At 50.4% G+C, this 25,961-nt stretch overlaps 3 protein-coding genes across 4 annotated transcripts in view; 2 read left to right on the top strand and 1 right to left on the bottom strand.

Moving 5' to 3' along the window:
- Positions 1 to 642: 642 nt before the first annotated feature.
- Positions 643 to 11,757, top strand: LOC147230905 (uncharacterized). The gene is made up of 3 exons (XM_086153035.1): positions 643 to 853; positions 8,191 to 8,331; positions 11,058 to 11,757. The coding sequence occupies exons 1-3, from the start codon at positions 790 to 792 to the stop codon at positions 11,243 to 11,245; spliced, it is 393 nt and encodes a 130-aa protein (XP_086009161.1). The 5' UTR covers positions 643 to 789; the 3' UTR covers positions 11,246 to 11,757.
- A 1,658-nt stretch (positions 11,758 to 13,415) lies between these two features.
- rab14l (RAB14, member RAS oncogene family, like) lies at positions 13,416 to 19,989 on the top strand. The gene is made up of 8 exons (XM_086151837.1): positions 13,416 to 13,527; positions 16,608 to 16,666; positions 16,851 to 16,904; positions 17,464 to 17,641; positions 17,760 to 17,826; positions 17,906 to 17,993; positions 18,077 to 18,107; positions 18,183 to 19,989. The coding sequence occupies exons 2-8, from the start codon at positions 16,615 to 16,617 to the stop codon at positions 18,358 to 18,360; spliced, it is 648 nt and encodes a 215-aa protein (XP_086007963.1). The 5' UTR covers positions 13,416 to 13,527; positions 16,608 to 16,614; the 3' UTR covers positions 18,361 to 19,989.
- A 68-nt stretch (positions 19,990 to 20,057) lies between these two features.
- The window catches only part of abl1 (abl oncogene 1, non-receptor tyrosine kinase), a 30,189-nt gene continuing 24,285 nt past the window's right edge, over positions 20,058 to 25,961 (bottom strand). For both annotated transcript variants that reach the window (XM_086151835.1, XM_086151836.1), the window contains 8 exons: positions 24,936 to 25,208; positions 24,663 to 24,747; positions 24,386 to 24,563; positions 23,836 to 24,020; positions 23,588 to 23,740; positions 23,421 to 23,510; positions 23,159 to 23,287; positions 20,058 to 22,998 (listed from right to left, as the gene is read on the bottom strand). In XM_086151835.1, coding sequence (XP_086007961.1) covers positions 21,380 to 22,998; positions 23,159 to 23,287; positions 23,421 to 23,510; positions 23,588 to 23,740; positions 23,836 to 24,020; positions 24,386 to 24,563; positions 24,663 to 24,747; positions 24,936 to 25,208 — 2,712 coding nt within the window. In that variant the 3' untranslated portion in view covers positions 20,058 to 21,379. The remainder of the gene's footprint in view (positions 22,999 to 23,158; positions 23,288 to 23,420; positions 23,511 to 23,587; positions 23,741 to 23,835; positions 24,021 to 24,385; positions 24,564 to 24,662; positions 24,748 to 24,935; positions 25,209 to 25,961) is intronic.

Below are 25,961 nucleotides of genomic sequence, written 5' to 3'. Positions count from 1 at the left end.
TTTTTGAATCTATTTTTCATATTATTTTGGCATTGACTTATTTTATTTTTAAAATTTATAATTTAATATTTCATATTATTTTTTTATAAATGCATTTTTCTTTTTATTTGCATTCTGATTTATTTTATGTTTTTTAAATTGATAATTTATTATCTATTATTTCATTTTATTACATTACATTACATTGCATGTGGCAGACGCTTTCATCCAAAGTGACTTACAATTTGGATAAATTTACAATTTATCCAAAGCGACTTACAATTTTATTCAGTATTAATTTATTTTTCTTTAGGCATCTATTGATTTATTTTATTTTTTAAATGTATAATTTATCATTTAGTACCATTATTAATCGGTGATTTTTATTTTTTAATTTTTTTATCTTATCCCGCAAACTGAGGAGCTCAGTCACTTTCAATAAACATCAACGTCGGCCTGCCCGCGACTTCGTCCCCGTTTTGAATTTTGTCCGGCTACGTATTTGAGTTTGACACCGCTGTCCTAGTTGGTTCACTCATTCACCACCCCCTCTCTCTTTCTCTTTCTCTTTCTCTTTCTCCCTCTCTCTCTCCATCCACCCTCCCCCCCCTCCTCCTCCTCCTCCCTTTGCCTGAGTGGCTGCTGAGTTGACTGAGCCGCCTGGATGGCTCTGCTGGCTCGCTCTCTTCGCCGAGGCTGCAGCTGTGCGGAGGCGCTCGGGCTTTCAGGAGACGCCGTTCCTCCGGATCGCCTGCTTTCCATGAGAGCGGAGGCCGAACCTCACAAACCTCCTCGCCGTCCGCCGCATCCATGACTTTACACACCTGGCTGCCGTACGGACTCGGACTTATCTTGGTGCTCGGCGTGACACGAGGTCAGTAAGAGTTTCCGGAAGAAGCCCTTTTGGGATTTTGGGATTGAAACCTGCAGCAGATGGATATCAACAGGAGTGAGTGTGTGTGTGTGTGTGTGTGTGTGTGTGTGTGATGAGCGTCCATGTTAATATGCCTTTGTTTGCACGGAATTGACCCGGGAGTTGGAATCGGCGCCTCCAAAATGTGTCCAGGGAGGGAGCGGTGAATTTCCCCGCAGAGCAATAATAATTGACTTGACTGGACTAACCTTTGCTTCCGTGTGTGTGTGTGTGTGTGTGTGTGTGTGAGTGTGTGTGTCGGGGGGGTAAACAAGGGGGGAAACGGGGGTGTCGCCTCGGCGCCACTTCGCCTCACCCTTCCTCGCCGGCGGGGAGTGAGTCAGATCACCTCTGATCCCGGGGGGTAAAAATGATTACATCGGGAATTACATAACCTGCATAAAACAAATCATTTCCGACATGAGAAATATAATCCGTGTCCGCGTAATCCCGCGGATTAAATCCGGAGAAAAGGTGATGATGTATTGATGATAGCGTTGGAGGGGTGTGTGTGTGTGTGTGTGTGTGTGTGTTGGACAGCGAGGAAGGTTGCTGGTTGGATTGCATGTTTCTGTACGACGCGAACGAATGAGTGAGTGATTTTTTTTTTTTTAATCTCTACGTGATGTTTGAATCCATGAAAGCCGAGCTTTTTGCTATGACGAGCAAATGAACAAGTGTTCACACGTAACATGTGAATGAAAGGGTGAATGTTTGTCTCAATGTGACATGTTTCGAACAGGCTGAACGGTTGTGTCTTTTTATGACATGTGAATGAATATTTGACATGTGAATGAGTGAATGGGTGGATAGTTATACATGTCAACATGGCGTGTGAATGATTGTATGACTCTATTGCATGTGAATGAATGAGTGAATAGTCTCTATATGGGTGAATGAGAGGGTTAATGCTAGTACATGACGTCTCTACATGATGTGAATCGTTGCACGTCTCTTCATGTCACGTGAATGAAAGGGTGAATCGTTTGTCTCTATATGACATGTGTAGAACAGGGTGAACGGTTGTGTCTTTTTATGATGAATGAATGAATGAATGAATGAATGGCTAATCGTATACTTGACATGTGAATGGGCCAATAGTTATACATCTCAACATGGCGTGTGAATGGTTGTATGACTATTGCATGTGAATGAACGAGTGACTAGCTGTACGTTTCTAGATGGGTGAATGAGAGGGTGAATGCTTGTTCATGACGTCTCTACATGATGTGAATCGTTGCACGTCTCTTCATGTCACGTGAATGAAAGGGTGAATGTTTGTCTCTATATGACATGTATAGAACAGAGTGAACGGTTGTGTCTTTTTATGACGTGTGAATGAATGAATGAATGAATGAATGAATGGCTAAACCAATATTTGACATGTGAATTAGTGAATGGGCGAATAGTTATACATCTCAACATAGTGTGTGAATGGTTGTATGACTCTATTGCGTTCGTCTCTATATGACATGAATAGTACAGGGTGAACGGTTGTGTCTTTTTATGACATGTGAATGAATGAATGAATGAATATTTGACATGTGAATGGGCGAATAGTTATACGTCCCCACATGGCGTGTGAATGGTTGTATGACTATTGCGTGTGAATGAATGAGTGAATAGCTGCGCGTCTCTATATGGGTGAATGAGAGGGTGAATGCTTGTTCATGACGTCTCTTCGCGATGTGAATCGTTGCACGTCTCTTCATGTCACGTGAATGAAAGGGTGAATATTTGTATGATATGTGAGTGAGTTTCCACATGACGCGTGAATGAAAGGGTGAATCGTATGTCATTTTGCGATGTGTGAATGAATGAGTGAATCACTGCAGGTATATTTAACTCGTGAATAAGTGATTGGTTGTATATTTACACATCTCTGCATGATGTGTGAATGAATGAGCTGTATGTTTTTATACGAGTGAATGAAAGGGTGAATGTTATATTACTCCATATAAATTGAATGGTTGTACATGCATATGGCATCTGAATGAATGGATGAATTTCCGTGTATCTCCGATGGGGCGGCCATGACACGTCCCCGCTGGCGCCCGCCGCGAGCTTCCCGCCGCGGCGAGCGAGGCTTTGCATTGATTCCAGCAGATTTTCCAAAGTGGTTTCTGTAAGAGCATTTGCCCGGGATTACCCTGCACCCAAAAGCTCCCGTCAGAGCCTCCGGCGGGATATTTAACCGGCGAGAGGCCGCCGTCCCCAGCCCGAGTCCACGGGGCGGCGCAGATAAAGAGGGAGGATTGGTTTCAGCCAAAGCCGATCTTCCAGCTGGTGTGTGCGGGACGGTGCAGGTCAGGCACAGGTGTGCGAAGGGTCTCTATTCGCGGACAATCCCTTTAAGCTCCGATGGATTTGTTCTGTTTGGGCTTAGCCTTACTTTCTTGAGTGAGTTGGGCATTTGGCGAGCGACGGGGACGCGAGTTCAAAGCATTTATTTATCTATCTGCTCCGGTCGAGCTCCAGGCACGAGGTCTGGGCGTCAAAAAAAAAAAAAGAAGGTGGTCCAGAAGAAAGATCATAACCTTTCCTCCACGTTGTGCTGCAGCTCCGAGGATGTTTTCCAGGAAGTAGACCGATTCATCGAGCATTTGGAGGCTCCTGGAACCATCTGAGCTCCTGCTCCGAGGCAGTTCCATGGTAATCGGTGGAACTCGTACATTCTGGACGTTCCCCTTGAAAAATGGAGAAGTTCAAGCTCGCCTCAGAGGGATTTCCAGGGCTCGCAGAGGAACGTCTACATTTTGACCGGAATGAGTGCGAAGTTAGCTAATGGCTTAAGGGGTTCTTCACATGGAGAAGCAGTGCAGGGAGATGATAAAACCACTCCAACCATCTGATGGTCCATGATTATTACTCCCGACATGCAGAACATGCATGAACTTCGCTCTCCGTGTTGTCCATATCCTCTTCTTCTTCTGCGGTGGTTCGTTTTCTTCCCTCACTGTCTGTGGAAGGGCAAAACCAGGAAGTTCTCCTGGAGGAGGCGACTTCCTGGAACAGAACTGGAGCTGGTCACTTCTTTGAACTGGGAATTCAAAACCAAAAGGTTGGCCTGGAGGAGGAGCAGGAGGAGGAGACCACTTCCTGGAACGCATTCTCAGAACTGTCCTGTTCGAAAGCAGCTAACGGAGGTCCTTCTCCTACTTGGCCTTCCATCTCTCGCAGTCCGAGAAGAGACTTTGTCCACGTAGGACCATAACACGACCATGTGATGCACCCTCGTGGACATCATTGGTCCAAAAGCCCAGTAGACTCAACAGGGGTTACCTTTGTTAGCATCACCAGCTAATGGAGTCCTCCATCCTTGGTGTATCTCAAGTGTCCTTAAAATGTATTTCTGTTTCATCCCATCGGACTTCATCCACTAACATGACATTAGCAGATTAGCATCCTGCCCTGGACTACCCTCTAACCTCCGCCTCTCCTTCCCAGCATGATAGCCTACAGCGCAGGTACCGCTAATACTACAAATCCCAGAATGCTCTTATCACGAAAATCATGACAGGACCCATAAACGCCCTCTCCTCTGCTGACAGTAGTCATAGCAACATTATGCTAATACTGGCACTGCACTACCCTTTCAAAAAATCTATGTAGACTATGTCAACATAGTATGCATAACAGTCTGCTCCATGATGATGACCATGAGATGCAATCTTGAGGTGATTGGACATCATTGGTCCAAAAGCCGTGTGGCCTCAACAGGGGGTACCTTTGTTAGCATCAACAGCTAATGGAGTCCTCCAACCTTGGTGTTTCTCAAGTGTCTTTAAAATGTATTTCCGACTAACATGACGGTAGCAGATTAGCATCCTGCCCCGGACTACCCTCCGCTGTTTGAGCCTCCGAGCCATCAACCTGTTGGGTGACCTGCTCTAATTAACAACGCGCAGTCGATATTTCCAGCCCCCTCTGCATCCAGTTGGCCGGCGCCATCCACAACCAGACGTCCTACAATCCCAGATTGACGTCAGCCTTCTCAGTAGGTTTGCTCTTCCGCTCCCGCACGGGTTCCCTTTATAGCGGCGGGCTCGCGAGGGAAAACTTCCCTGCGTCCGACGCCACTGGATTTGATTTGGCAAACACTTCACTGTAACATCTGGTTTCTGGTGGATCTGGTGGACTTCAGCTAGCCTTCCCCCGCTAAACATCACGCGCATGACCTAAATTGATTTTGGGAAGCGTCGATTAACTGATGTTCATATCAGATCTCTCCCAACATCTGCCACGATCGGCCGTCCGGCAATGTGGGGATCCGGAGCAGATGGAGGTCTGCTGTGGGGCAGCCCACACCCAGGATGGAGATCATGATGGTTGTTATTAGTGTTACCGCCCGGCAGCACAGAGGTTAGCGCTCCCGCTAAGATCCCTGGTTGGATTCCCACAGGAGGCCTTTCTGTGTGGAGGCTCCATGATCTCAAGGTGTCTGCGTGGGGTTCCTCAGGGTTCTCCAGGTTCCTCCCACATACAGAACACGTGCAGGAGGTTCATGGGAGACGCTACATTGTCCAGACGTATGAATGACAGGGTGAATGGTTGATTTCTCTATATAAGACGATACGTTATGATGCATGTATGACAGGGTGAATGGTTGTATCTCTACATTTGAGGATGAATGTTTTTTATGTCTATATACAGTGATCCCTCGCTATAACGCGGTTTACTTTTCACGGTTTCGCTACTTCACGGATTTGCATGGTGCATTGTGTTCTGCATTCTGATTGGCTAAAAAGTCACTCCGCTTCTTCTCTACCTGTGCGTCAATTACGTTACAGTTTAATATGTACACGTACGTAAAACAACTTGCTGAATTTACATGACGTACGCGCAAATTCTCTTGCAATTTCGAGTTTCTCTAAAACCCATAATGTTGACAAAACGCTCTGGAGCGACAAAAGGGCCCAAAAGTTAGCGGAAGATGCTATCTATGGCAGATAAAGTTAAACTTCTGGACATGCTAAGGGAAGCTAAAAGCTATGCGGCTGTAGGTCGGCATTACGGAATTAATGAATCTTCCGTTCGTTCCATAAAGAAGGAAGAAAATCATAAGGATGACAGCAGCGATGTATAATAGAGTATTTAGTTGTATAATAATTGTAAAAAAAAATAAAGGTGTCTACTTCACGGATTTTGCCTATCACGGGTTCTTTTTGGAACGTAACCCCCGCAAAAAACAAGGGTTTACTGTAATATATAAATGAGAGGGTGAATGGCTGTGTCTCTATGTGACGTGAATGAATGATTGTATGTCACTATGACATTTCAATGAGAGGGTTAATGGGTGATTCTCTGCATGATGTGTGAATGATTGTATGTTTTTATGACTCGTGAATGGCGTCTATATGACCTCCGAATGAGAGGGTGAATGATTGTGTGTCTATATGACCTGTGTATGATTGTGAATAGCTGTATGTCTATATGACGTGTGAATGAATGAATGAATGGTTGTATGAATAAATAATGTTTAAATGAAAGGGTGAATGGCTGTATGATTATATAATATGTAAATGAATGGCTGCATGCCTGTATATGATGTGTAAACGAGAGGGTGAATGGTTGTATGTCTCTATGTGATGAGCGAATGAATGAATTCTTGTATGTCACTATATGACATTTGAATGAGAGGGTGAATGATTGATGTACGTCTCAGTGTTGTATGTGAAAAGCTGTATGTCTGTATGATATACGAATGAATGAATGAATGAATGAATGAATGTCTCTATGTGACCTCTGAATGAGTGAGTGAATGGCTCTATGATTATATAATATGTAAATGAATGGCTGCATGCCTGTATATGGTGGTGAATGAGAGGGTGAATGGTTGTATGTCTCTATGTGATGAGCGAATGAATGATTTCTTGTATGTCACTATATAACATTAGAATAAGAGGGTGAATGATTGATTCTATGTCTATATTGTATGTGAAAAGCTGCATGCCTGTATGATATACGAATGAATGAATGAATGAATACTGTGTAAATGAGAGGGTGAATTGCTGTATGATTATATAATATGTAAATGAATGGCTGCATGCCTGTATATGGTGGTGAATAGTTGTGCATCTCTATGTGACGTGTAAATGAATGAATGGATAATGTTTGCATGTTTCTATATGACCTTTAAATGAGAGTATGGATGACTGTATGCCCCTAGATGTAAATGAATGAGTGAGGGTGAACCCTCATAGACTGCAGGACAAGCTGAAAAATGAACGTCTGAATTCTTATTTTCATTATTATAAAAGTCAAAGTCAGCTTTCACGTCAATTTCTCCGCATGAACTCGACGTACAGAGGAATGCGGAGAAGATCTTTATCACTTTCCCACAGTGACATAAGATTAACAAAATAATAATAGAGAGCACATTAACGTTCTTCTTCTTTTCCTCTAGGCTTTTCCTTTTCAGGGTCTCCACAGCAAATCCATCTTCTCCATCTCACCCTCTTCTCTGGATCCTCCTCTCTCACACCAGCTACCTTCATATCTTCTCTCACTACATCCATCCATCTTCTCTCTGGTCTTCCTCTGGACCTCCAATTCCAGCATCCGTCTACAAATATATTCACTCTCCCTCCTCTGGCTATGACCCAACCATCTCTTCTCTCCAAAACATCTACCACATGCTGTCCCTCTGATGGACTCATTCCTGATCCTCCCCATCCTGGTCGCTCCCAAAGAGAACCTCAGCATCTTCATCTCTGCCACCTCCAGCTCTGCCTCCTGTCTTCTGGTCATTGTCACTGTTTGTAGATCATCTCACCTCCATCTCCTCCACCTTTCCTTTCCCTCTGGCTGATAGTCTTGTATCTCTTCGTACGCCTGACACTTTTCTCCACCCGTTCCAACCCGCTTGAACCAGTTTCTTCACCTCTTCTCCAGACTCTCCATTGCTCCAGACCCTTCGTACTCGACCACCTCCACCTCATTCCTCTCCTTTCCAGAACATACCTCCACCTCATCTTGTTCCACTACAGATCACAGTGTCATCTGCAAACATAGTTGCACATTAATTATTATCATAAAGGTTTTATGCAGAACTACATGAAAATAAGCAAATAAAAACAATAAACAAATAATCAGCGGGTGGTTTCCTGCTCTTCTCTCATGTTCATAAATTCATTCAATCATTCCTGTCACCACCGCCGGACACATCGCTGTCACTCAATCTTGAATTTTCACTTACCAGCAGGCAGAAAGTGCAGTCCGTCAGCTCGTCTTTTACCTCCGCATGCGTGTGTGTGTGTGTGTGTGTGTGTGTGTGTGTGTGTGTGTGTGTCCTGCAGTCCAGGGGCTGCAGTGCTATGGCTGCAACATCATCCAGGGGCAGAGGTACGTGGACGTGGGCTGCTCCAGCCCGGAGGTCATCACCTGCACGCACTCGCACAAGGGCTTCAAACATCGCTTCTGCATCAAGACGGAGAGCAGTGAGTACGACGTGACGCTGCAAAAACACAAAAACAACACCAAAAAAAAAACTCAATAAGGCCTTCGACAGATCAGAAACCACCGGATGGGTGAACATCGTCATACCGTTTGGCGCCGGTGTTTTGGGGAAACTTCGAAGGGTGTACAACAAACACCATATAGCGGTACACAAAAACCGGGAGTCAAAGAAGCCATTTTTATCAAAACACCCAATTGGGATCAACACCAAGATGGACCAGGATCTTCTGGACCCTCCAAACAAACAACCAGGAAAGACCCGCCGCCAGAAGCGGCTCATGTGATCCAACAGGTTTCACCGCTTTGTTTAGCTTTACCTTTTCACATCCAGGTAATCCCACGAAGTCGCGTTTATCGTCCAACGAACGACACCCGAGGGCTGAAACATCTTCAAGTGAAGAAATTCAAGTTGTCAAGACGAGAAGATTTCAACAAGAAAAAAAAAAAAAAAGAAAAAACTTATTCCATTCTTCTCTGGTTCCCCATTTGGATAATTTAAAAATTATGAATTGGCGAAGGCGTGCCAGCAAGAGGCTCCCCGGCCATCTTTAATCACCCTGTCACGCGTTTACATATTTATGTTTTTGAATATTCACCCGCTTACATAACGCTCCTGCTGATCGCCGTTCGCCTCGCCGACACGCCGGCCTTCCGTCCGTCTCCGGGATCGGCGAGAAAACGGCTGACGCGGCGCCTCGTTCTGGCGAGGGGAGGCTGGAAGGGCGGAGGGTGTTGGACGGCTGTCACGGCCCGGGAGCGCTCTTCTCTAATCTCCGTGCGACCCCGAAACAAACCCGTCGTAGAAGAAGGAGAAGATCTGTTCTTAAACCACTAATGCCGGGTCAACGCCTTTCACAGTCGCAGACTTAAAACTGAAAGTAGGAAGAAGATCTTGAGAGTCTGACTGGAGTCGCAGCCACGTAGAATAGCATACAACTCTCTGAATCCAGAAGGCAATTCTTTCGCCGGTAGGCTCCGATATCACGTACGTTCACACGAAACATGATATTGATTTTCTTGCTGTCGGGTTTCCTTCTTGCAGAAAGGGAAGGAGTTCTATAGTTCGAAGGCCACGGGTAAGAAAGACCTTTTGAGTTGTCATTGTCCCTGATACTGAGCAGCTTCTTCAGCATCCTCCTCTCAGACGCCTCCACCGACGAGTCCGGTGCCTTTCCAAGAACCCAAAACCCCTGAGCCCTCCTGATGTTTAGTCCACCTACACTCTGGCGTAGAACAGCCCTGTGAGCTACTTTTCCAAAATCCATGTGAAAAACATCTACCTCCACTCAAAATGCTGAATATATATTCATTGATATATCTACTGAGTATGCTTAACACAATAGATATTTTTGGATGTTGCATAACTGCATGAATCCTTAAAGGCACAAGAAAACAGAGTACTTTTTTGGTGAATATCTTATTCTGATGACTTGGATGGAGTCAGCAGCGTAGTTGAAGTTAGCTGGGAGAAAAATGACTGCTGGGATTTTAGTTCCTTCACCTTTCTCCTTCTCGGCTCGCTTTTCGGAGGGAAGTCGGCGCTGTCGTTTTTAGGAACGGTCTGAAAATGGCAGGTGAAGCAAACGCACTTTGAAAATGGTAAAAAAAGAAGTCCACCTCCCATTCTGTACGGAAGTGACACGTTTTAGTCTTTTTCTCGGTCCGGCTCCCCCTCTCATTTTTATAACCCATAAGTTTAGAAGACATAAATCGGAGGCTAACTCGCTAGCTCGCTAGAACGCGCCGTTACGTGCACATGCACGGTGACGGCTGTGTCGGAAAAGGTCAGATTGGACAGACCGACTGTCAGTCAAGTGACAAACTTCATAATGAGGAGGACAGGCCGACGTCTACGTTAGAATGCCTTGCGATCGACCCGCACTACCTTTGCGATTGATCGCTAGATCGCGGTAGATCGTAGATTGGGCACACCTGGCGTAGAAGATGACGCTGGACGACGCCGTGTGATCAAACATCTGCAGACATTGAAGGACCAGGGTCTCCTGAGGAGGAACAGGCGGCTCTGACCTTTCTTGTATGCGACATCTGTGTTTTTTAGTCCAGTCTAGTTTATTGGCTACATGGACGCCCAGGAACTTGTACTCGTCCACAATGTCCACATATGTCCCATTGATGGGGTTTGGACAGGTTGGCGACCTCTTTCGTCTTGTTGTTAAGCGTAAGCAGACAGTCTTACAGTCTTGGAGCAGGAGATCGGTCTTTTCTTCGTCTTGGATCGACATCAAGATGTCTGATATTACACAACACAACCAACAACCAGTAAATGACAAACACCAGAGATGATCAGATGTTGGAGGGAACTAGCTGTCCGCCAACCACCGAGAGGAGAAGGAAAAGCGATGGAGTGAAATCGCAAAGGTGCCGCAATTACCCCCGGGGGGTAAACGTCGCATTCTTGCGATCTTGTAATTAGGAACCCGGTGAGATTCGGACGATCGTCTTCTGATGCACGGGGGATTCGGCTTTAAAAGCTGACGGGCGGGACGGGGCTACAGAAATGAGCTGACCGTGATTCTAATGACAGAACTCGAAGGGGTAACGGAAGAGGTTTCTGCACGGCGAGGATCCTGCAGATGCCTCCTAATTACTGGCAGGGCTTTTCTTGCTGAGGCAAACAGCAGCTTGTCACCCTCCTCCTCCTCCTTCCCGTCCCGACTGACCGATTCCCCCTCCTCTCCACGCACAGCTGCCCTCGGCATCGTCCTGACCAGCGGCTGCGCCACGTCCAGACACTGCCAGCAGCAGGAGCTCCCCGGGGTGCGAATCCACTGCTGCGACTCAGACCTGTGCAACAGCGCCCCCTACTGGAGGCAGAGAACACTGCACCTCGTCTTTGCGCTGGCCACCCTGTTGCTGCAGAGGGTGATGCTGTGATGGAGACCCCATGGAGAAGAAGGGGTTCTTGGGTGGAGGTGGAGGTCGGGGATCCCTGCCCACCGGAGGAGAGGGGTTTGGGATTTTATATAAAAAATATAAGTAAATAAAAATATCGCAAGTGTGCAGCGGTCAACACAGTATCTCGGACTCACGGGGAGGTCGACGCCGAGACGCGTCCACCTTCTCCGACGTAGTTTTGATGCACCTGGAGAGGAAAGGTTTGTCAGAAACACACTGACTTCTTCTCTAAAGATCCAGTAAGAGTGTAGCATCGGTTTTCCGTTCACGTGTTTGGAGTATTTGGAGTATTTGTCGAAAAAAAAACAGTAACTCACGTGGGCGATGTTGTTATAAATCAAGTCGCGGTTATTTTATTTTTTTTTAAGCGTGTCGTCCCGCTCTCCCGAGCACGCTGCATGTCCAGCTGTAAAAAATGACGCCCAGTGGAAGCATGTGCTGTAAATGTGGTCGATTCTTGTATTAAAAACGATTTACATTTTTCAAAAAGAAAAAAAAAAATGTTTGTTTGGGGGGGGGGGGGGGGCATTCATAGACACTTATAATTCGCACTCATTCATTAAATGCACATAGAATAAAAATGTGTATGGTCGTATGGAAAATCACCATCCATAACGAGAACTCATAGAGCGACGTTCAAACGAATGAAATTTGAGTCAAAATGGTAGTTTGCAGTGTCAGTCAGACGATACAGCTTGAGAGTAAATCGAAGAACAGCCTCCCTGGATATCACGATCAAGATGTATTTTTCCTACGATACATTTATTTCTGCAAACAGGCGTCGCCCCAGTGCTTCCAGTCGCTTCCTGTCGGGCCTGTGTGATGGAAAGCAACCGCTAAGCGCTAATACAATCACGCGTGGCTGGTGTAGCTCTGCTGGCTGCGTATTAATCTACAAAAATGATCTTTCTGGGAAAGGAAAGATGTGAGGATGTTTTAAACATCTTCGGTTCTGAAGAAGCCTCTGCGATGAGGGGGTGAAACGTCTTCAAGTGGACAAATTCAAGTCCGGTTGCTACGACGAGAAGATTTGGACAAGACTTCACCATGACCTGGATGGCTGAGAACCTCCACAGACACGAGATGGTGGATGATTGTTTGTCTTAAAATGATGTGTGAATGATAACGAGTCAATGAATTTTATCACTTTTTCATCATTTTGTTCCATAAAAACTCCATACCGATTTCTGTATTCTTACCCGAAGCACTTGCCAATCATCGATGTGTCGTCTTCTTCTTCTTCTCCTTTGAGCTTTTCCCTTCAGGGGTCCCCACAGTGAATCGACCTTCTCCAGCTAACCCTATTCTCTGGATCCTCCTCTCTCACACCAACTCACTTCATATCCTCTCTCACTCCGTCCATAAGTCTTCTTTTTGGTCTTCGTCTAGACCTCCTGCCTGGCAGCTCCAACTTCAGCATCCTTCTACTCAGATCTCCACCGTGGATTGAACAAGATAAGAGGAGTGTTCATGTCCAAGCCATCTCAGTCATCCCTTTGTCCCGGTCATACATGTCCTGCACCCCTCCGAAAAATCCCTGTAGGGCTTTTCTTTTCAGGGGTCTCCACAGCAAATCCCCCTTCTCCATCTAACCCTCTTCAATGCATCCTCCTCTCTCACACCATCTACCTTCATATCCTCTCTTCCTCTAGACCTCCATGGCAGCATCCGTCCACCAATATATTCACCCTCCCTCCTCTCTCCAAGACCCAACCATCTCTTCTCTCCAAAACATCTACCAAGTGCCGTCCCTCTGATGGACTCATTCCTGATCCTCTCCATCCTGGTCACTCCCAAAGAGAACCTCAACATCTTCATCTCTCGTATCTCCAGCTCTGCCTCCTATCTTTTGGTCATTGCTACTGTTTGTAGACCATCTCACCACCTGTCCTTTCTGGGAAGATAATTCTTCTATCTCTTCGTACCCCTGACACTTCTCTCCACCCGTTCCAACTTGCTTGAACTCATTTCTTCACCTTTTTTCCACACTCTAACCATCATCCCTCTCCTTCCCAGAGCTCACCTCCACCTGTCTAGATGCAATTTCCTGTGTTAGTGCGCATGCGCAAGAACTCACCTGCACAGGTGGCCCCGCCCCTTTCCACGCTCTTTGTCCCAGAAGCCCATTGCACGCGGCGGAGGAAACCCTGTGCCGCGGGCGGCCATCTTGGATCACATCACTCCTGAGCCTGGATAACCTGCGGACGCCTCCTCCCGAAGCAGCTCGGCGCACTGGTTCTCCGCTCCGGACGTCATTTCTGGTAAGGGAGAACCTTCTGGAAGACCCCCACTACCCTCCAACACCGCCCCGGGATTCAAACACCGAACGATGATGGTGTATTTGTTTAAAAAAACAAACAAACAAACAAACCGCGCAGCGTTGTGTTTGACAAGTCAGCTAATTGTGTGAGCTAGCTAACAGAAGGATGATGACCGTTCCAAGCACACGATACCACATTTTATGACGGGGTGAAAAGCTGGAAAAAGCTAATATATACTAGAAGGGTCTTTGCTTGGTATTTTTGAACCAACTACAAGGAGTGACAAGATCGGCTACTTGATTTCTCCCCCCCCCCCCGTTAATCCCGCACTCGTAACTAGCTGGGGTGCTAGCGTGCTAAAGCTACGGCCGGTTGTGTTGTACAAAATGAAAATCCACTCTGGAGAAAGTGACCGTATTTGCGTGAAATGACAATTGACTGTCCGTCCATCCTTTAACGGACCGGACTGAGAAACGCACTCTGATTTCTTTTGTTCGCTATTTTACACCTCCTGACTGCAGTAAGTAGTAAAGCAGCTAGCGCGTACTTAGCTAGCTAAGCTAGCCTCAGTTTTGGGCCGTGATTGTTATTAGTCGCGATAATCTGTCAGCCCACCCGCGACAGTGTCACGATAAACCTCGTCTCCGGGACCACACGATCCCGATTTCTTGCGTGGAATGACCGTGTGAGTCTCGTGAATACACGTCAACAGGCTCGCCGGTTGTGAGGCTAAGGTAGCCGCCGTGTTCAGGCTGCAGGCGTAACATTAGTCATGTTTCAGGTTGAACCTGAGACACTCCCGTCGGGTTTGTTTGTCTTCTCCCCCTCCGGGAGATCTTCCCGGTTTCCCCCGCCGGTTCATCCCCGGTTCCAGCTCCCACACGGTCAGAAAACCACCAGAACTCGCCGCGGTTCAACACCGTCCTTGTTTTTCCTCTCCGGCGCTGCATCTTTGTTTATTTCTATCTCAGGTCAGGGATCGGCCTCCTTCTATCATGAAATGCTGCATCATTTCAGTTTGTCTTGTGTCCCTTCGAACACACACACACACACACACACACACACACACACACACACACACACACACACACACACACACACTTGTGATCAGTCACTGACTGCTGCCTTTTAATACTGACAATACGCCTCACTCACTTAGTTAACAACCTTTTACATTAATATTGATGAGCTGTGATGATCTCCTTTTAAATTTGCCATTCGAAGCTCGACTCGGGGCCCGAATGGGAAGTGTGTGTCGGGCGGAGGAAAGCCGGCGCTGGTGTTTCTCTGGAGTAAAGCAGAAGTGCTGAGGCAGTCCTCCGGTCACATGCTCACACGTGTCTCCATTAACGGAGTCTCGCAGGGTTTACCTGGGCGCAAACAAGTCCCTGGAAAGCAAAAACAAACGGTGGAGAAGGACCGCCGAGGGCCTTTTTAATTGGAGAAGACCTCCTCTCCAGCTCGCCGGCTGCTGCGAACCCCCCTCACCGCCTCCCATATTTGCAGGGAGAGATGCCACATGAGGGTCATGTGACCGGAAAGCCGCCCTCGGACGCCGTTAAAAAATAGAGATCGTGGAATTGACAGATTGGATTATAGTATCGGTTTCACTCAGGAGCAGGAGTCGTTTGGAATTCAAGCTCGTAAACCAAACTTCACATGGATTAGTTGGAAAGGGTGACTTTGACCCTGAAGAAGTGTTTCAGTGTGTGAAATGTAGGACAGTAAGTTTGGCTGTGGACACGTGAACTCAAGAGTTTTGATACAAAAGTATCTGCCAAATGCCAGATCAGGTTTCAGGTCTAATGCAGGTCTGTGTGCAAATCGGCTTTTTGTCATTTTTTTCCCCCCGTTGAAGAATTCTCCATCTTGAAGCCTACGGCCTACAAATCTCTGGCCTCCCGAAAGTTCTCAAGCGCCGTGCGCTCTGCTTCTCGGGGCGTCGAAGGAATGCCTAGGAATTCCCGGCCGTGAATTCTCGATCGTTCACACGTTCTGGCTTAAGCCGAGCCGAAGCCTGGTCACGTGCGATCGGTCAGCGATCATCGGACCGTTTGAAACCAGCATCTCCCTTTTCTTTGATTTTTTTTTTTTTTTTTTTAAACGTACCGTCCGTCCGCCTCTGTTTGCGTTGTCGCCTCCACCGGGATCCCGGGCCTGGAGTCCACGTGGGACCCTCCAAATGACGGGCCGGACGAAAGGCTGCACCCGGTCCTCCTGTCAAAATCCTGTTGTGGAAACTGCAAGGAAGACTCTTAAGTCCTGATGGAGGCTCCTGCTGAAAAACACCGGTGGCCACGGCTGATGGAAGCCAGCGCAAGGAGTGATGTAAGGACCGCATTTGAAGCGCCCGAGGCGGCCCTGGGCATGGATGGACCGCCGCGGGTTCAACAAGAAGCTAACGGTGGAGCTGAAAGGAAGGGATCTCAAAGGAGAACGTCAACACCTTGATGGACCAGGAGCCGACGGGGCGCCGCGTCCACGCTTCACGTCCAGGCGCCGCATCTGACAAGCGTACAGGGCGACACGGCAACCGAGGGTTCTCAGGATGGCGCCGCGGATCATTTTGAACCTTCCGGCGCCGCACGAGAAGACCAGAAGTAACCAGAGACTCGTGTTCTTCTGATGACAAACTCAGGACGTTTGAGAACAACATGGTGGGTTGCTGGAGACCATCAGGGGACGGCAGATGCTTCGGCGAGATGGAGAAGCGCCGTCGCGGCCGTACGTCCTCCAGGGAGCAAGAGGAGGAACTTCCACGCTGCTCTCCGACTCCCCGGACGTCCTCCTGTCACGACCCCTCCACATTTCCGACGGTCGTGTCGGCGGCGGATGAAGAAGTACGAGCAGGACGCGGCGGTGTCCTCCTACTGCACGAGTTTGACAGGACACGACCCGTAGGATACGTATCCTCGCGTGATTGATGGAGGCAAAGTTGTCCGACACGAGCGCGACGGCCACTCCGGCTGCTCGGAGGAGCTTCCCTCGGTCAAATGCAGGACTCCCATGGTGGGAGAAGAACCATCTCCACCGCACCGTCACCTCCGACTCTTACCCTCTCCTTGATTTCTCTCTTTCAGAGCCAAGATGGCCACCGCCCCGTACAACTACTCCTACATTTTTAAATACATCATCATCGGTAAGTGTGCGCTCTCGCTCCTGCACCCGGTGCTTGTCCAACAGGTGGCCTCAAAGACAACCGCGCCGCTTTCACTCAAGAACCCACAACATCGCGACGGTTCCGGCGAGGAGCTTCTCCCGGACGAGGAGCCGGCGTCCTGACGTCCTCCACGCTGACCCTCCCTCTCTCTGCTTCTCCACAGGGGACATGGGGGTGGGGAAGTCCTGTTTGCTTCATCAGTTCACAGAGAAGAAATGTAAGTCCTCCTTAACTCGCTTTTCTGATTTAAGCTTCGGATCCTTTGACGTATGTCGGATGTGCCGGCGGAGACGCGTGTGTGTGTGTGTGTGTGTCTGTGTGTGTGTGTGTGTGTGTGTCAGCTGCAGCCGCCCATTACGATTCAGCCCTGCTGCCTTCAGCGCTACCATTAACAAGCCAGATGCTCTTCATTCATTCACCATCACATCCTGCGCGGGCACACACACACACACACACACACACACCAAACTGAAGGCTGGTACAGGTTTTTAGTTGAATACAAATTACGGTATTTATCCTAAGTGTAGTTAGCTGTTAGCGTGTGTGTGTGTGTTTGTAAAATCCGATTAATAATTGACGCACCTGCTGCAGACGTCAGCTGGAAGTTCACGTTCACGGGTGGCGGTCCAGGCGGGGGGTGAAGGTCAGGGAGGAGCTCTCAGCTCGATGTTAGGCAGGAGGAAACCTTCTCCGCGGGCCGTGGAGAAGGTTTTGGACCACCGGGCAGAGGTTCAGCGCAGCCTTGTAAGATGATCCCCTCTCCTCTGCTCCCCCAGTCATGGCCGACTGCCCTCACACCATCGGCGTGGAGTTCGGCACGAGGATAATCGAGGTGAGCGGCCAGAAGATCAAGCTGCAGATCTGGGACACGGCGGGCCAGGAGCGCTTCAGGGCCGTCACCCGCTCCTATTACCGCGGCGCCGCCGGGGCGCTGATGGTCTACGACATCACCAGGTGCGCGCAGCTTCCTGATTTTTTTTTTTTTTTTTTTTTTTTTTAAACGTCGTCTTCTAAAGGATAGCTCCGCCCCCTCATCGTCACGGTAACGCCTACCCTCCGCCCCTTCCCACAGGAGAAGCACGTACAACCATCTCAGCAGCTGGCTGACCGACGCCAGGAACCTCACCAACCCCAACACCGTAAGTCGGCGGCGTCACCCTCCGGCGACGGCGAGTCCAGACCGGCCCCCCCGTGACCTTTGACCTCTTTGACCCGCAGGTGATCATCCTGATCGGGAACAAGGCCGACCTGGAGGCCCAGAGGGACGTCACGTACGAGGAGGCCAAGCAGTTCGCCGAGGAGAACGGTGAGTGCGAGGCGGCGGCGGCGGCGGAGGAAGAGGAGGAGGAGAAGGTTTCACGGGTGTGTTTTTCTTCTCCTGCTCCTCAGGTCTGCTGTTCCTGGAGGCCAGCGCCAAAACGTAAGTCCGCACGCCTTCCAGCTCCCCACTCCCGCTGTCGTTTCTCCGCCTAACAGCACCCCTCCTTCCCCCCAGGGGCGAGAACGTGGAGGACGCCTTCCTGGAGGCCGCTAAGAAGATCTACCAGAACATCCAGGACGGCAGCCTGGACCTGAACGCGGCCGAATCCGGCGTCCAGCACAAGCCCTCGGCCCCGCAGGGCGGCCGGCTAACCAGCGAACCACAGCCTCAGAAGGAAGGCTGCGGCTGCTAATGACCGAGCAACCCTCCCCCCTTCCACCTCCAACGTCTGTCCACCCTTCCATCCATTCCACCGCCTCCGCACATCCACCCGACCTCCTCCTCCTTCCCTCCCGCCCGCACAGGAAGCCGCGAGGAGGTCAGGAACTGGGAGGAGGACGGAGAGCGAGGCTGAGGACGCCTGTGTGGACTGGATCTCCTCCTCCTCCTCCTTCTTCTTCTTCTTCTTCTTCTTCTCCACCTGCTCCTCCCACTCCCGACGTTCCCTCGCTCGCCCTCCCGCCGAAATATCAGGAAGCGCCATATCTCACCGGCGAAGGCTCGGAGGGGAGAAGATGCATCTGAGCCACCTTCTCCGGTTCCAAGAAGGTCCTCCAAAGGAGGGAGCGGGCGTGAGGAGGAACCCCGAGGAGAACCAGGAACACCTCCGTCATCCCAGCACGTTCCTCCTGGGCCAAGTCTGGAAGAAATCACAGGAAGGAATAGTGGGAGGTTCTCAGCGTCTACATGTGTGTGTGTGTGTGTGTGTGTGTGTTGTATGGGAGCTTCATCTGACTGAGTTAAAAGTGACACTTCCAACAAAAGGAGGGAAAAAAAACAACAAAAAACGTGGCTTTTTTTTTTTTTTTGTTGGATGGAAAATTCATTTCACGTCTGCGGCAGCCGCAACCCGACCTTCTCCGACCTTCTCCGACCTTCTCCGACCTTCTCGCCCCCCCACATCGGTAGCTCCTGTCTTTACCAGCATCTTCTGTCTTTGTTTTGTTGCCTTATTACTCCAATTATTACTTTTCGTTCTGCTGCACTTGCTCTTCACCACGCTGCTGGGTTGTTTTTGTTTTGTTTTTTTTGGAGGGGGCGGAGGTTTATCCCGACGTTTCCCCAAACTCGTCCCCCCTCCCCCCCCCCGCCGCGCCTTTCTACGATAAACCTCCGAGCAGCATGACGAAAAAAATTATCCCGATTCTCTCCTCCCTCACCCCGATTGGACGGCTGTACATAAAACCCCGCTTCTTAACTTGTCGGTGACCACTTTTGCTCGGTGGGACTTTAGAGAACTTTTTATTTGCTGGCTGCGCCCAGATCTGTACAGTCCATGTGCTCGTGGGTTTGCCTGTTAATTCATGCTTGGGAAAAATTCTGTAACATAGTTTCTATTAATAAATTTATGTAAAAGGACAGACGCGTAGACGCCCCCCCCCCGCCTGCCTTCCCCCCCCCCCGCACACTACTGATCGGTGGAGGAAGCGGAGTTCACGCGCAAACCCGTATTTATGTCGTTTTCCGTCGGAGACTTTGGCGTTCTCCGCTCCGGCGTCGCTGTCTTAAATCATTTTTCGGGGAGGGTTTGCTAGTAATAATTGAAAATTGGGATAAAAGAGAAAAAAAAAAAAGTTAAAGGCGGGCTGGGTTTTCCTCCCCCTCTCTTCGCTGTCTGAGTGACCACTTCCTGCTTCTGTCTGTCCACAACTACAAAAAAAAAAAAACAACGTATATATGTATAAATTTTTAAGGAGCTGTGCTAACATTTAAATGCGTTCTTTTTTGCGTGTATATGATTTTAAAAGGAAAAAAAATGTTGACATTTTGATTTTAATTACTCTAGACAGAAAAAGACAAATAAATTATACATAACCTGTTATGACGTCTGGCCCTTGTTTTCTGTCCCGATGCTCCACATGTGGACAAAAAGGAGACCCGGCGAGGGTCTGGATTTTTTAATTTTTTTTTTATTGCAACAAAAATTGCACGAGGATAAAGACGAATGAACAAATAGGGAAATATTTACAAAGGAAAAGCAAAGAGACATGTCTACAAAAACAGGTGAGGAGGCTTAGACGCGATTAGAGTAGTGGTAATGGTGGGAGGAATTCGGACGAGGGGAGCCGAACGCCGACAAGTACCGTGTGGAAGCGAAGGCGTCCTCGTTGCAGTCGGACTGCGGGGTGAACACAATTTTATTTATTTTTTTTTGTTTGTTTCTCAGTCCCATAACGGTCAGCTTCCTTATCTTTAAGACAGCACGTGACATCCGATAAACAGTCCAGTGTTTCCCCCCCCCGGGGCTTTTCCGTGACGGGGTTGCGGTAAGGAAGGCCTCTGAAACAGCATTAAGACGATGTGACGAAACCCTTCCCGTCCAAACCTTTAAAACGGTCCGGGAAACACGTTCCTTCCGGCCGTCCCTCCAAAGTGATCCGCCGCTGCCTGCGACGAGGCCAACCTGCTACTGATGGCTGTCGTGACTGGCATTAATAGGAGGACCGATATAAAAACAATCCAGTCTTAAGAACAACACACACACACACAAAAAAAAAAAAAAAAAAAGTCAGATCCACTGAGTTGCAGATTCTGCATCCTGGTCCCTCTCCAGCCACGACTGGAGATAAAATGTTTTTTTTTTTTTTTTTTGGTTTGGCAAAGTTTAGATCCGTTCAGAACCTCCGGCAGCTCGGCCGAGTTTTCTTTAAGGCACTGGAAGTGTGCAGAGAAGCAATGAAACAAAATAAAAATAAATCACGGCGAGAGGCTCATTCTGCCATATTTGCTTGCTCCCATTATTATTTTATGGCACATGGTTGCAAATACTGCAAAAAAAAAAACAAAAAAAAAAAAAACCAAGCAGTCATACAGTACAAACACTTCACACATCCAAACCATTGATGACAAAATAATGCAAAATGCCGTGTGTGTGTGTGTGTGTGTGAGGGGGAAATGGGTAAACACTGATTCCAGAGGCTCCCTAATTCTCAAGAGGTCAAAACGGAAAATGAAAAGTGAACAAAGTCTTTTTTTTTTTTTTTTTTTTTCCTTTTTCTTTTTTTTTTTCCCCCCTCGCATATCGGCTCCTCGCCTCCGGGACGTTCCTCCCGACGAGCCCGCCGACAGAAACGTCGCGAGGCGTCTTTGTTTCTTTTTTCGAAATCGAATGGGGACGCCAACCTTTCCCGGAAAAACGATCGGCGAAAAGTTTTTTCCGCGTGGCAAAAACTCCCTGCGAGTCCATCTGCGCTCCGGGGATTCGTGCGACGCTACCTCTGAACGATATCGCTGATTTCTTTGACGGAGGACAGCAGCTTGCTGAAGTCCTGCTGCGCGTTGGCGCCCCCCGTGGCGGCCGGGCAGATCTGCAGCTCGCGCAGGCTGCTCTCCAGCTTGTTGATGGCCTCGCGGAAGGCGAACTTGTTCCTCATCTGCTGGATGGAGTCCACGTAGCTTATGCAGTACTTCGACAGGTTCTTGCCGGCCTCCAGGACGGCGCTGTGGCTGCCCGTCTGCTCCGAGTTGCGGCAGATGGCGGCGCGGAGCCGCTCGGCGCCCTCCAGCACCATCTCGCGGGTGACGGCCGAGTGCGGCGTGCGTTCGGAGGCCTGCCGGGGCGCCGTCTTGCGCAGGGAGCGGCGGGTGTTGACCAGGGGGATGAAGGCGGTCGGGGTGCTCGGATCGAGCGAGGAGGAGGAGGGGAAGCCTCCGAGGCTCTGGCTGGAGAGGGAGGTCGTGACCCCCGCGGAGGAGCCGGAGGTCTTCGGCGGTTGAGGTTTGCAGTTGGGGAGCTTCTTGGAGCCCTCGCTGAGGGCAGTGGTCGTGTGGTGGGGCTCCGAGAGGCCCTTGACTTTGACGTCCGAGGAGGACGAGGAGGAGGAAGAGGAGGGGAGGTCTTGCGTGGGGCTGCGGGACGTCTTGCCCGCTTTGGCGCCGGGAGGAGGGGGAGGCGGCGCCGGTTTGGGCTTCTGGAACTTCCCCCGCTCCCGGACGGAGGACGAGTCCACGCCGTGCTTCTGCCGGCGGGCCCTGCACTCGTCGCCGGCCGCCCCCAGCGCCGGGAACACGTTGGGCTTGAGGAGCTCGGCGTGGAGCGCGCTGGTCTTGGAGTTCTCCGGCGGCCCCGGGAGCCCCGGCCTCCGGACCGCCTTGGGGGTCAGGGAGCCCGGGCTCGGCTCGGCGTCCTTTCCCGCCTCCTCCGACGCTTCCTCCGCCTTCTTGGGCAGGCGAGGCGGCGGGGTCAGGGTGCCCATGCGAGGGGCGCCTTCCCCTTTCTGCTCGCTGGTCCTCTTCCGCGGCAAAGCCGGTTTGCCGCAGAAGGTGCCCGAGTCGAAGTGCCGCTGGCCCAAGTCCCGCGGCAGCGTGACGGACCTCCACTCCTTGCCCTCGGAGCCGACGGGCGGGCTGGACGACCAGAGGAAGCGCTTGGAGTTGGACATGGCTTCCTCCTCGCCGGGCGGCGTGGTGGCCGCTCTGCTCGCCGGGCCGGTCGCCGCCGAGCCGCCCTTCTTCCTGGGGAACAAAGGTCCGGGGTAGGTGGGAGCCCCGTTGGTGATGCACCCCGCTCCGTTGTTGTTGGTGCTCAGGAACTTGGAGGAGTCCAGTCCGTGCGGCGAGTCGCTCAGGTTGTTGAAGCCGTCTCCGTCCCGCGGGTCCGGAGCCAAGCACCTCCGGTCCAGGTGAACGTCCATCTCCCTGAAGGAGGAGCTGCGTTTGGGGGGCGCCGGCGCGTTCTTCTTCTTCTTCATGATGAGGCCGAGGAGGCCGCGCGTCTTGTCCTTGTCTTTGGGCAGCAGGCGGTCGTCCTCGTTCAGGTTGCCGTCCAGGAGGGGGCGCTCTTTCCTGGGGAGCATAGGGGACGACACCGCCGCCTCTGGATCCGCCGGGTCTGAAGAAGAGGAGGAGGGAGAAGAACGGACTCACCGCCGGCAAACAGTGGCTTATCTGGTCTCGCCCGAGCGTCGACAAAAAGGGTACGGGGACAAAAGGCTTGCCTCGTCAATCGTACCGTCCCTCTAATGGCGGACGGGACCGCGAGCGTGTCTCACCTGGACCCTCTCCGTCACGGTTGTCCGCGGTCTTGCGGAGAGTTCTAGTCTTGGTGGGCAGCTCTGGAGCCTGCTGAACGGAACCCAATGTCACCTTCTTCCCTTTCTTCCCCAACTCCTTTTCCACCTCTAATGATACACAACGAGTCAAGACGCAGCCGTTAACCAAACCCCGGTCGCCTCAGAAAGGGCCGGGGGGGGGGGTCGCTGGGACCACTGGTGCAGGTGTTATGGACAATTCCTCATGAAGAGAAGCACTGACCGTCAGATATGCTGGACTCCTGGAACATGGTCTCGAAGGCCTGGTGGGTTTCGGCGAAGGAGGGTCGTTCCGAAGGGTTCCACCTCCAACCTAACATCAAGACACGTATGTATCTCGGTCCGGGTCGAGCGCTAATCTGGTCGAGATGCGAGAAGACGCTGACTCACAGGCCCTCATGAGCTCGTAGACCTTCTCGGGGCAGCCCTCGGGTCGGTCCATCCGGTAGTCTTTCTCCAACAACTCGTACACCTGAGACAGGTCGATGCCGGGGTACGGAGACATACCGTAGGTGGCGATCTCCCACAGCAGCACACCGAAGGCTACAGGAGGAGAAGGTTGAAGGCAACCGACGAGGAGGGATTACGAAGGTGCGTCGGACCCGGAGAGACCGGCACCGCCTCGTCGGGTCACTTACCCCAGACGTCCGACTTGATGGAGAACTTGTTGTAGGCCAGGCTCTCCGGGGCGGTCCACTTGATGGGGAACTTGGCCCCGGCGTGAGCTGTGTACGTGTCCCCCGTCATCAACCGGCTCAAGCCGAAGTCGGCCACCTTCACCAGGTGGTTCTCCCCGACCAGACAGTTGCGGGCCGCCAAGTCCCTGCGGGAGGCGGCGCAAAGGAGGTCAGCGAACCGAGCGACCGAAAAAAAACCGAGTCGCCGGAGAAAAGAAAAGACGTTTGCGTAAAAACCCCATCGGACGCAGCGCTGGGACGCTCCGCGGGGAGCAGCCTCGCAGGCCGGGTCTTGTCGAGGGTTAAACGTTGAAATGCAGTTTGGCAAAAATACCGACATAAATCACAGGCGCCTTGTTAAACAAGCCAGAACAAACGGCGGAGTGTTACGACACCGACTTGACTGCGATGCAACAGGGTCCTGTGAGAACCGGGGCTTGGAGAACTTTGAGAGGAAGGCTTCTAACACCCGACCGGGTTCCCTCTCAACGTTTAAGAGCGCTCCACTCACCGGTGTATGAAGTTTTTTTTCTCCAGGTACTCCATGGCTGAGGAGATCTGCGTGGCCATGTGGAGCAGCACCACGGCGTTGACCTCCTCCCGGTTGCATTCCCTCAGGTAGTCCAGGAGGTTCCCGTGGGTCATGAACTCGGTGATGATGTAGAACGGCGGCTCCCGTGTGCAGACGCCTACCGAAGAGGCAAAGAAAGAAGAAGAAGGAACGTTCATATCGGTTTCATCTGAAGAACCCGGGGTTTCTAACGAAGGGTCCATCCGACGCCGCTTACCCAACAGCTGTACCAGGTTCGGGTGTTTGATCTCTTTCATGACAGCGGCTTCCTTGAGAAACTCCTCCACCTCCATCGTGTCCTCCTGGACAAAGACACTTGGAGATCAGAGCCTGCAGTTGCGAGGCTGCGCCACCAGGCGGTAGCACCACCACGCCGAACCCAAGCGTCGGGGTCGAAAACACTTAACGCGACTACAGTAGCTGTCAAAATGGAGCCAGATGTTTTGTGGATTTTATTTCCCTCTGCAAGGCAACCAAAGGACTAAGGTACCTTGAGCGTTTTGACGGCCACGGTGAGGTTGTACTTCTTCCAGACGCCCTCGTACACCTCCCCGTACTGGCCTCCTCCCAGCTTGTGCTTCATGGTGATGTCGGTGCGCTCCATCTCCCACTTGTCGTAGTTGGGGGACACTCCGTAGATGGTGGGCTTGTTGCGCTTCGGCGCCGGGTAGTGCAGCGTGGTGATGAGGCCGTCGGCCACCGTGGAGTGGTGGTGCACCAACTCCGCCAGTGTGTTGAAACGGCTTTCGGACGAGACGTACAGCTGGGGGAGAACATTTTGAGGTCACGTACAAGAGGTCGGTGAGGATTAGGAGTGCCTTTGTTTCTACAGCCATCCTGCCAAGGAGCAGAAAACCGCCAGAGGTTCGGAAACCGTAGGAATTATCAGAAGTACCGAAGTATTTCCTTTCAACAATGAACAATCTTTGGCGGTTCAGAAACTCACAGGACATTTGTCAGGAAGCTGCTGGAAGGGAGGGTACCGGTCAAGGCTCGGCGGACACAGTTATTTCCATTGTCAGAGTGTTACGTAACCCCCGGAGAACGGTTTTGGTCCACGACGTGCCCTTTTTTGCATTTCTTAACTCGCGAGCAGATCGAGGCCGGAGCCGAAGGGAAGTCAAAGAGCGACCTCGACCGGTCGGCAGGCGGCCTTCTTCGCCTCTAACCACGACGGCTCTCCAAATTTAAAAAAAAAAAAAAAGGAAGAAAACCAGAGTCGGTAACAAAAGAAAAACAACTTGTAGGTTATTCACGGACGCGTTACTGGGAGAGTTACCATGAAACCAAGTGGCAGGTGGGGGAGCTCTGAGGTAATCTCAAATTATTAGGGGAGTCTATCATACCAGACTCTTGACTTGTACTTCTCAGTGGGAGGATGGAAAACAATATGAGATGGTGTGTGTGTGTGTGTGTGTGTGTGTGTGTGTGCGCATACTTGGCTGCATCTGTCTGCGCTAATGCATGTCTTAGCACGGGCGTCAGTGTCTGGTGGAGTCTGCTGGTCATTACGGGT

Source organism: Fistularia commersonii, chromosome 9 (genome assembly GCF_037954325.1).
Source record: "Fistularia commersonii isolate RoL2024-O1a breed Wild chromosome 9, RoL_Fcom_v1.0, whole genome shotgun sequence".
Taxonomy (NCBI): domain Eukaryota; kingdom Metazoa; phylum Chordata; class Actinopteri; order Syngnathiformes; family Fistulariidae; genus Fistularia; species Fistularia commersonii.
The sequence above is the reverse complement of the archived record's forward strand: the minus strand, read 5'-3'. Positions and strand labels throughout refer to the sequence as shown.